Source organism: Lipotes vexillifer, unplaced genomic scaffold, assembly GCF_000442215.2.
Source record: "Lipotes vexillifer unplaced genomic scaffold, Lipotes_vexillifer_v1.1 scaffold426, whole genome shotgun sequence".
NCBI lineage: Eukaryota > Metazoa > Chordata > Mammalia > Artiodactyla > Lipotidae > Lipotes > Lipotes vexillifer.
Window position 1 is genome coordinate 1,717,009 of NW_006779491.1, and position 10,883 is coordinate 1,727,891.

Sequence of the window (10,883 nt, forward strand, 5' to 3'; positions counted from 1 at the left end):
CCCACCAGTCAACCCCAAGGCATTTCCCTTTCCCAATCTCTGCTGCCTACCTTCTCCACATTGCTCCAAAACTGCCTAACATCCTTGGCCATGGTGGAGGCGATTCGGCGCAGCTTGGCCTGCTCCTCCCTCCGGGCCCGTTCCTCTTTCTGCCGCTGCTCCTCGTGGTGCCGGATCACCATTCGCACCACCTGTGGGAATGAGGTGAAAACACTCCAAGGCCAGACGCTTGGCCCGTCCCCAAGTCAAGGGTAAAGAGAAAAGTCAAAGCCAAGAAACCTGGGAAGTCAGAGCTTGCCTCTCGATACTAGAAGCATTTACAAGCACTGTACACCATTATGTTTGGTTCCCTTCCAACCAACCTACCCATCAAGAAAAAGCAAACCTGAAAACAAAATGGAAGGTAGTAGGTCCAGTTGAGGACATACCTTACGGGCCACACCCCGTTTCCAACGGCGCTCCTGAGCAAAGTCGGCAGAGAGCCACTGCATCTCCTCACACAGATAGTCCCAGTGGCCCTTGGGGCGGGGAGGCTCGGGCACTTTAGGCAGTCTCTTCAGTGACCAGAAACCCTCCTTCCGCAGCTCAGCAATCCGAGTCTCAATCTCAGCCTCCTAATGAGGAAGAGCTAGGTCAATCAAGTTACCTGGCATATACTTCAGCTCATGACCATGGCTGAATCCCTGAGCTCTGACTACATACAGGCACTGACTGGACTGAGTGTTATATGCTTGTCTTGAATCCACATACCAATCCTACGAGTTGATATTACACGCTCTTCAGGTGAGCAAAAAAAAGATCAGGGAGATTGAGTGATTTACTTGAGATTACAAAGATAGGAGGTGATAAGTACTGGGAATTAAAAATAGGTCTGACTCCACACACCAGATTTCATGCTTTTTCCATTTTTTCACACTCCATACCTTATGAATATAGGCTCAACTTAGGAAAACATATCCAAGGGAAGCTTCCCAGAGAACAAGGAAAGCATGCTTCCTTACTGACTCTAGATACATTGAAGGGACCTTCACTGCTGCAGAATTCTACTTACACAAGAGTATATGTTCGTACTTAAAAATATGCTATAAAATCCAATTTACATAATCCTGTTTCTGTTTTTAAAAAATATTTTTATAAAAATGTACTTTTCTTTTAAAATGTACTTTTTTGTGGAAAATACTGAACAGTTATACACAAAAAGATTAACGGTGGTTAGTATTGCAAAAAGATAACACTGTTCCTACATTGGTTATATCTCATAAAAAGAAAAATGAAAAGCACTTGAAATTTTTATTTAACAGAGGTGACTTATAAACTCAGGACAACTGCCCTCATTATTTTTGTCCTCTCCTGACAAAAACTAAATCAAAGGAACTAACAGCCACAGATGAGACAAGGAACTAAATGGCCTGATGGTCACCAAGGAAACACCAAGACAGACATGGATGTTAGACCAATGGCTCTCAAGTTCGAGCATGCATCAGAATCATCTGTAGTGCTTTCTAAGACAGTGCTGGACCCCACGCCTGGAGTTTTAAATGGGTAGAGGTAGCAGAAGGGTACGAAGAATTTGCATTTCTAATAAGTTCCCAGGTAATGCTGATGTTGCTGGCCCAGAGACGACATTTACCTCTGGTAAGTTTAACAGAGACTACAGGAGAAAAACGTGAAGTAGAAACCAGTAAATCTTAGGAGGCTCATAGCTTACAAAGCACTTTTCTGTCTATTTTCTCCTTTAACTTAAACCTTTTACAGCCTATTCACTACTACACCATCCCTATTTTAAAAAAAAGAAAATGAGGCTCAGAGTTCAAGAAACTTGTTCAAGATCAAAGCAGAGCCTGTATTGTAAATCAAAGATAAGGAAAGAAATGTAAAATACCCATGGGACATAGGAGTTCAGGGAGGAAGACTCCCAAGAAGCCTCATGGGCCTTCCCAATACATACATGCTTGGCCTGCTCTGCAATCTCAGCATGGCTCTTCTCCCACTTTGGGCCCTTATTAGCCAGGTCAGCAACCTGGGGTAAGCTGAGCCCCTCCAGGGGCACTGTGGCACCATCTGGGGGCCCTGGAGGTCCATCCAAAGAGGAATCTTGAGCTATATGCTGGGGGGAGATGCCACCTGCCCCACTAGAGGCTGGGGAACTGGATGAGGCAGGGGACACAGGATTGCTGCCTGTCATGCCGTCCGACACCATCTAGAAAAGGGAGAAATGATAGATAAGATGAATGCTTAGCGTCACTCTACCATGGGTTTTAAGTACATTCCTTCATTCTATCTCCACAATAAAAAGCTCTGGAGTAAGGTATCAACCTCATTTTTATAAACACAACATTTGGGATAAAGTTTTAATAAGGTACTCAAGACGGCAAAGCCAAGTTTCCAGTAAACACTTGGCATGCAAGAGGAATTAGAGCCTGACATTTACAACAATTCCCAAATTCAAGACTACTACTATAGCACATGACCTCAAATTTTAATGATCTTTTCAGAACCTCAATGATTTCACTCACATAAACAACTCCCTGTTTTTCCCTCCTTTTCACAGCAAGTATGACAGATTCACCCATGCGAATAAATCTGAGCTACCACCGAATTCAAAAAGCATCAAAAAATACAAGATCACCTAAACCTCTTTATGGTCATCACCAGCCTCGGTAGTTTCCTTTACTGGAGAGGTAGACGGGGAAAGGGAGGATTAGTCACTGTTCTCAAATACACACCTATTACAAGGTACCGCATGAGCAATAATGAGTAGAGAACAAAGTCCTACTTAAATGTGGATAGTGAGGGAACTCATGAAATTCACTCTGGCACACAAGCCTCACAGTGTGCCACTCAAATTCCTACCTCAACTAAATGAAGAAAGACATTATGTCGCATAATTTCCCAGCTGCTCAGAAAAATAGTATCAAACCCGTAACCATCAAAAGCCTACTGTACGGGAAAACTAGGTCTGCCCAGTTTTTTAAAAGTCATGATTTTCTTCTCCTACCTCCAGCACTCCCTCAGTATGAGAAAAGAATGAATACTACACACCATCCATAAGGCTTACCTCATCCCAGTTCCAAAAGAAACCAAGCTATTCTCAAAGTACGCAGTCTTAAAAGCATTTTGTCACAAACCCCATTTCCAACCTGGCTTAATTCAACTTTTTTCAGGTAACGAGGAATTTCCATGCTCTTAGAGATCAACATTACACTAATGTCAAGTAGAATATGAGTATCCAACAGGCTTGACAGCCCACCTGAGCATCAAAGATTCTCCCAACTCAGTTACCAAGGTAGCTAGGATCACGGAAACACAGCTAAGACCTGCCACATTTCTTCTGCCTCAAAGCCAGCAGCCCACAAAGCAGAAGCAGAGAAGCAACCCTCCCCACTTTCAAACCTGTGTTTGCAAGATTGGGAGCTGAGGGTGAGCAGGGGAGGGGCTGCTCTGCATGGTCCCACTCCCAGGCTCCTCTTTGGATGCCTGAAGAACGACTGGGTCGTTGTCACCACTGCTGCTGGCCGAGGGGCTGGCGTCCGGCTGCAGGGCATGCTGGGAGCTGGCCTCATTCTGGGCCACTGGCCACCGGGACCCGCCTTCCAGGGCCCGGGGCCCACTAGGGCGTCCCAGCCTCCACTCAGGTTCACCGGCCTCTGGAGCACCTACAGTAGGGTAAAAAAGAGTAGAAATGGGATTTAGAAAGATTAAAGAATCTTCTTAAAAAACAGGGATAACACTAACAAATAAAGATAACCAAACACAGTGATTATAGCTTACGTTTCTTGAGCATCTACTATGTGTCAAATACTTTACTGAGTACTTACTTGATGTGTTCTATAATCCTCACATCTACCTTATAAACCAGATACTTTTCATGCTATGATAAATGCTTACTTAGCTCCTTCTACATACCAAACACAGAGCTACGCAGAAAAGACCGCTGACATAAACGTAGCTTACATTCTAATATTTCCTCTGTTTTATAAATTAGGAAATCAGAATACAAAGAGACCAAAAGACTTGCATAAGGTCACAGTAAGGAAGGAGGACGAGGAGGACAAACCTAGACAGTCTGATGCCAAAACCAAGAGAACGTGCTACTCTCCTTGGTAAAGTCAGGGTCATCAGATCTTTCTCTCTCCATAGTCCCAGATCTGTTATTGCACCACAATCATTATTTCAAACATCTTTCCCATTAGCATCAGCACATGAAATGGTATATGAGCCCTCACCTGTGTGAGCTGAGACCACACCCCCTGTGAAAGTCTGTACTTCCACGGTGCCGCCGTACTGAGGGGAATCACGCCTGAAACAAAAAGGAAGGAAACAGCAGTGAGGAACTAATCCACATTTACCAACACCCATCAAAGCCTTCTTTACACCAACTTTTGAGGCTTTTAAATATACCCAAATCAGTTCAAAGGCGGAAGAGAATTACAGTAGTAAAAAAAAAAAAAAAAATCACATTTCAGAAAAATAAAAACAAACCATGTTTTGTGAAAACAGAATTCCCTAGTAACATGAGATTCTGGCTGAGGAGAAGCAGCAGGGAAGTGAAGCCCCCCAAACAAGTTTAAAAAGCTTAAGGGTAAAAGGCTCCAACTTCTGAATGGAGGACAAATTAACAAAGCCAAAAAAGCTGTCACATCCAGAAGCTCAGAAGGTGCTGGCTGCCTGGCAGCCGGCTCTCCTTTCCAGTGAGGGCTAAACGTAGGAGGATCCACCCTTCCTCAGGGCAGGCCCTGCGACTCCTATACCTGCGCCATATGACACTTCCCAAAACAGCAGAACTAGAGCAGGAGACCTTAGAGGAGCAGAGGTAAAGAAGCCCGAACAGCAAAGAACCATACCCCGGAAATAGGCAGGGTAAACCCACACAAGGCCCGGAAGTGTTTCCCCAGTGTTTAAGGAAATTCTTTAACCACAGTGCAGCCTTCGATTCACTCCACCTTCCACAACAGAGTCACTGGAATCGAGCTAACCAGAATCCAAGAAGCTTGAACTCTCGACCCCCGGCTTCATTACCGCCTCCCAACCCGTCCCCACAGACTGACCCAGCGTGACCCCTGACCTCTGCCCCAACTTGCCACTAGCCCTAAGACAGCCCCGCCCCCTCCTAGACTCCCACCCCACCCAACGTGCGCGACTGGGGGAGGGGCCCGCGCGTGCGCGCCTGGAGGCGGAGAGAGCCGGCTGCGCGCACCGCCCGGGGGCTCCCGCCAGAACCCAAGTCCACGCACCCGAGGGTCGCAGGACTAGGAAGCCTCTCATTCCTGCCCGTCAGGGAGCCCCCACCACCAGACCGCGAAAGGCTGAGATAAGGAAAGGCTCGTGCCGCCAGGTCCTGGCTCCTGACTGGATATGGTGGGCGCGGGCCCCGACTACTCGTCCCACGCCCCCCTTCCTCTTCCCGCGCGCCCCTTAGGGGGGACTGGGGTTGGTGGGCGGGCAGGAGCGCACCTGGGTCCGTCCTCTCAGGGCTCGCTCGCTCGCTCAGGCACGCGTGCGCAGACGGGCGGGAGGGGAGAGGAGACGCGCCCGGGCCCAGAACCGGCCGGCCTGGCCCCCCTCAGCCTGTCGCTATGGGCGCGCGCCGACAGCCTCGCGCACCGGCCCCGGGGCCCCGGCCGAAGGTGCGCGCGCAGCACCCCGGGAAGGTGGGAGGGGAGGCGGTGGCGGAAAGATGCGCGCGCAGTCACCCGTAAGGGGAGGGGGAGCTGTGGGGCGTCCGCCATCTTGTCTCCCTCTCCTTACCTGCGTCCTCGGGGGCGTGCGCACCACCCCCCCTCCCGCCGAGGAGGGGGGAGGGCCCCCTCTTGGCCGCCGCCTTCGCGGCCTTTAAATTCCCCTGGGGCACGCGGTTACTGTCACCGCCTTGCTTCCACTGCTTCCTCTCGCGGCACAGAGATGCGGGCGGTGGGTGGGAAAAATGGGAGACGCTACTCGCAGCGAACCGCCACCGCCGCTTCCGAGGCCTCACCAAAATGGCCGCCGCCGTCTCGGCCGCCACCACCAACACCACCGCCACCACCACAGCTCACTATCGCTACCGCCGGCGCGGCCCGTCCTCTCGCGAGAGACAGTAACAGGAGGTTCGGGGAGCGGAGAGGTTCGCGTGCTAGCGTAGGGCGCTGTCCGAAGCGCAAGGCAGGCTGGGAGATGTAGTCCTCCCGGAGGCTCGCTGCTTAATCCGCGGCGGAAAGCTTTTACACTCCACCACGGAACCTGCCGCTGGGGCTGCTTTGCGGCTGCCAACTCGGATCGATCCACCCCACTTTTTTTTTTAATAGATCACCCAGAAAGCTGAAGCAATTTCTCAGGTACTTTCAGCAAGTAAGCAGTGGAACCTGGGCCTCTGTATTCCCACGACAGACCACTTACGTAGAGCTGCTTCGTTTTACACAAGGGTGGTATTCCCAGTAACTCCTAAGCACTTATGCCATCTGTTAGCCAACTTTTTAGGTTAAGAACCCCTTTGAGAATATGATACCCTCACCCCGAAATAAAATAATAATAATAACATACCTTCTATTGAGGCCACTTTGTGCACTGATTATCTCTTTTAATCCCAGCAGTGCTCCATTTTACAAATGATTTGAGGCTCGTAGATTAACTAGTGACAGAGTCCAGAACGAAGATTCATAACAAAGCAGTCAAAGTCACAAGGATACAAACACAAAATTTACCACCTAAAGCCCACCCTAGGAGCCAGGTACAGAATCCCAGATAAAGCTCTAATTCAGCTCCTCTTCATCCACTCAGTTGAGCTCTTCCCCATTCTACTCAAAGAGCTGATTCTCTGTGTCGTTGATTTGAAGTACTGTTTTTCTTACAGCAAAGACCAGGGGTTGAAAAATCAAAAGCCTAGGAGGACCAGGAAGGTAGTGTAAATAAAGCAAAGAGGGGCAAAATACATCAGATTCAGCCACAGGCTGTCAGTTTGCTACCTCTGTCCTATGCTGGAGCCTCAGGGCACACAGAAGCATCCAGGATGGATTGTTTGATTGAAAAAGTGGGTAAGTACCCATCCATTTCGGCCCAGTTCAAAATCTTTCCAGGCCAAGCTTACATATTTCTGAGACTCCATAGAACCACACTGAGCTCCCAAGAGAGCTCACATTTCTTGGCCTTCCCATATACTTTTTTATCCTTTTTTAATATTTTTCCTTCAGAATTTAGCTCAAGGGCCACAACCCCCAGATGATCTCTCGACTACCTTTCTGGCTCCCATAGCCTCCTGGGCTTCATAAAGAACTGATTGCATTGTATCTGGATTCATGGTGTGTCCACCCCATGCCCAAAACTGTTGTTAACCCCTTGAGGGTAAAGACATGGTTTACACCTGACAATTCACTATGCCAGTCTCAGAAAGATTATTCAGGAAATTTACTAGTATTATCACACCTTATGAAACACAGAAATAACGTATTGGATATGTGAGCTCAAACTCAAGATAAGTCTAAAGTCTGTCTTCCATTTTCGTTGACTGTAACCCTGGTCCAGCCACCATCATCTCTTGGCTTGGATTACTCCTGACTGGGCCTCCCACTTCCACTCCTGTTTCCCTTTACTCCATTCTCCACACAGCAACCAGAGTGACCTTTTCATATAAATCAGATCATGATGCTCTCACCCTTAAGATCATCTTAGTTCTCTTAAATGAAAATGATGTATTATGGTTTAAAATTCCCATAGGACAGACATTATGTTGAGCTGAAGAAGCCAGACATGAGAGTAAATGCATATGATTCCAATTATATAAAGTTCAAGAGCAGACAAAATTAATTGATGGTGATAAAAATCAGAACAATAACCATTGGGAGAGAAAGGTTTTAACTGGAAAGATGAACAAGGGGGATACTAGAAATGTATCAGGTTGGTAAACTATGGCCCAAAGGGCAAGTCTTGCCCACCACCTGTTTCTGTACAGCTGGCAAGCTAAGAATGGTTTTTACATTTTCAAATGGTTGAGGAAAAAATCAAAAGAAGAAAAAATATTTTGTGATACGTTAAAATTACAAGTAATTCAAATTTCAGTGTCCGCAACTAAAGGTTTATGGGAATCTGACCATGCCTCTTCATTACATAGCAACTATGGCTGCTTTCCTGCTATTGTAGCAGAGCTGAGTAGTTGCAGCAGAGACCATAGCCCACAAAGCCTAAACTATTTTCTATCTGGCATCTTACAATAAAAAGTTTGCTGACGCCTGTTCTATATCTTGATCTGGATGAGGCCACATCCAGGGGTGTATACAGAGGTAAACATTCACTGAAATGTGCACGTAAAATTTGTACACTTTATGTATCTCACAACATGTAGTTTATACTTAATTTTTTTCAATAAAATAACCCTACAGGATATGATCCCTGTCTATTTTTTTTAACCTCATTTACCCCTTGTTCACTATACTATAGCCACCATGCCCTTCTCCAAACCATCCATCCAATTCACTTCTGCTTCCAGAGCCTTCATTTCCATTGTTCCCTCCGTCTAAAAACTTTTCTTGGAATTCCCTGGCGGTCCAGTGGTTAAAACTCAACGTTTTCACTGCGTGGGCCTGGGTTCAGCCCCTGGTTGGGGAACTCAGATCCCCCAAAATAATAATAATAAAAATAAAATTTTTTCTCATGGCCAGCTCTCCTGTTTCATGAAGGTCTTAGTTCAAATGTTGCCTCCTCAGAGAAGTTCCCTGACATTAAATAGCCCTTTCACTGCCTGTCACTCTTTATCATATGCCTTTTTCACAACCCTTACCTGAAGTTATTGATTTATTTGTCTGTTTGTTTATTGTCTGCCCCCTTCCCACTAAAAAACTCCTTGAGAGCAGGTACATTGTCACAGCATTCACAGTATCTCTAGATAATTAATATATGAAAACCATTTCAAAAAACCCTGTGAAGAAGAGATTGTTCCATTAGGCAAATGAAATTTTGGTTGAATGAAAAGTGAATAATGAAGACTCGATATTGTCAAGATGTCAGTTCTTCCCAACTTGATCTATAGATTCAATGCAATCCAATCAAAATCCCAGCAAGTTACTTTGTGGATATCAACAAGCTGATTCTAAAATTTGTAGAGAGGCAAAAGATCAGAATAGCCAAAACAATGTTGAAGGAGAACCAAGTTGCAAGACTGACATTACCAGACTTCAAGCCTTACTATAAAGCTGCAGTAATCAAGACAGTGTGGTATTGGTAAAAGAATAGACAGATCAATGGAACAGAATAGAGAGCCCAAATAGACCCACGTAAATATAGTCTACTGATCTTTGACAAAGGAGCAAAGGCGATACAATAGAACAAAGGTAGTCTTTTCAACAAATGGCGCTGGAACGACTGGACATCCACATGCAAAAATTTAATCTAGACACAGATCTTATACCATTCACAAAAATTAACTCAAAATGGATCACACACTTAAATATAAAGCACAAAACTATAAAATTCCTGGAAGATAACACAGGAGAAAATCTAGATGACCTTGTATGTGGCAATGATGACTTTTTTTTTTTTTTTTGGCTGCGTTGGGTCTTCGTTGCTGTGCACACGCTTTCTCTAGTTGTGGCGAGTGGGGGCTACTCTTCGTTGCGGTGCTCGGGCTTTTTTTAAAAAATAAATTTATTTATTTATTTTTGGCTGTGTTGGGTCTTCGTTGCTGTGTGCAGGCTTTCTCTAGTTGCAGTGAGCAGGGGCTACTCTTTGTTGCGGTTCGCAGCCTTCTCCTTGCGGTGGCTTCTCTTGTTGTGGAGCACTGGCTCCAGGTGCGTGGGCTTCAGTAGTTGTGGCACGTGGGCTCAGTAGGTGTGGCTTGCAGGCTTCTAGAGCGCAGGCTCAGTAGTTGTGGCGCACGGGCTTAGTTGCTGTATGGCGTGTGGGATCTTCCCGGACCAGGGCTCGAACTGTGTGTCCCCTGCATTGGCAGGCGGGTTCTTAACCACTGTGCCACCAGGGAAGTCCAATGATGACTTTTTAGATGCAACAACAAAGGTATGATCCATGAAATAAATAATTGATAAACCGGATTTCACTGAAATGAAAAACTGCTCTGTGAAAGACAGTGTCAAGGGAATGAGAAGATAGGCCACAGACAGAGGGAAAATATTTGCAAAAGACCCATCTGATAAAGGGCTGTTATCCAAAATATACAAAGAACTCTTAAAACTCAAAAATAAGAAAACAACCCGAGTTTTAAAAAATGGGTCAAAGACCTTAACAGACATCTCACCAAGAAAGACACAGACAGCAAATAAGCATATGAAAAGATGCTCCACATCATATGTCATCAGGGAAATGCAAATTAAAACAAAAATGACATACCACTGCACATCTATTAGAATGCTCCAAATCCAGAACACTGACAACATCAAATGCTGATGAGAATGTGGAGCAGTGGGAACTCTCATGCATTGCTGGTGGGAATGCAAAATGGTACAGCCACTGTGGAAGACAATTTGGTATTTTTTTTTACAAAAGTAGATATACTCTTACCATACAAACCAGTAATCACTCCCTTTAAACCCCCAAAGGAGTTGAAAATTTATGTCCACACAAAACCTGCACATGGATGTCTACAGCAGTTTTATGTAGAACTGCCAGAACTTAGAAGCAACCAAAATGTCCTTCAATGGGTGAATGGTTAAATAAGCTGTGGCACATTCAGACAATGGGCTATTATTCAACGCTAAAAAGAAGTGAGCTATCAAGCTATGAAAAGACATGGTGGAATCTTAAACACATTACTAAGTGAAAAAAATAAATCTGAAAAGACTGCATACTGGGACTTACCTGGTGGTGCAGTGGTTAAGAATCCGCCTGCCAGTTCAGGGGACACGAGTTCGAGCCCTGGTCAGGGAAGATCCCACATGCCACGGAGCAACTAAGCCCGTGCG

At 45.8% G+C, this 10,883-nt stretch overlaps 1 protein-coding gene and 1 pseudogene across 2 annotated transcripts in view; one reads left to right on the plus strand and one right to left on the minus strand.

Moving 5' to 3' along the window:
* Positions 1-5,067, minus strand: part of SRCAP (Snf2 related CREBBP activator protein) — a 31,522-nt gene extending 26,455 nt beyond the window's left edge. The window contains exons 1-6 of the mRNA XM_007452718.1: positions 4,977-5,067; positions 4,227-4,300; positions 3,394-3,656; positions 1,949-2,200; positions 429-614; positions 51-191 (exon numbers count right to left, since the gene is read on the minus strand). Coding sequence (XP_007452780.1) covers positions 51-191; positions 429-614; positions 1,949-2,200; positions 3,394-3,447 — 633 coding nt within the window. The 5' untranslated portion in view covers positions 3,448-3,656; positions 4,227-4,300; positions 4,977-5,067. The remainder of the gene's footprint in view (positions 1-50; positions 192-428; positions 615-1,948; positions 2,201-3,393; positions 3,657-4,226; positions 4,301-4,976) is intronic.
* A 659-nt stretch (positions 5,068-5,726) lies between these two features.
* LOC103083756 (uncharacterized) lies at positions 5,727-6,481 on the plus strand (annotated as a pseudogene). The gene is made up of 2 exons (XR_456978.1): positions 5,727-6,076; positions 6,285-6,481. The product of XR_456978.1 is annotated as an uncharacterized LOC103083756 (transcript).
* Positions 6,482-10,883: the final 4,402 nt, after the last annotated feature.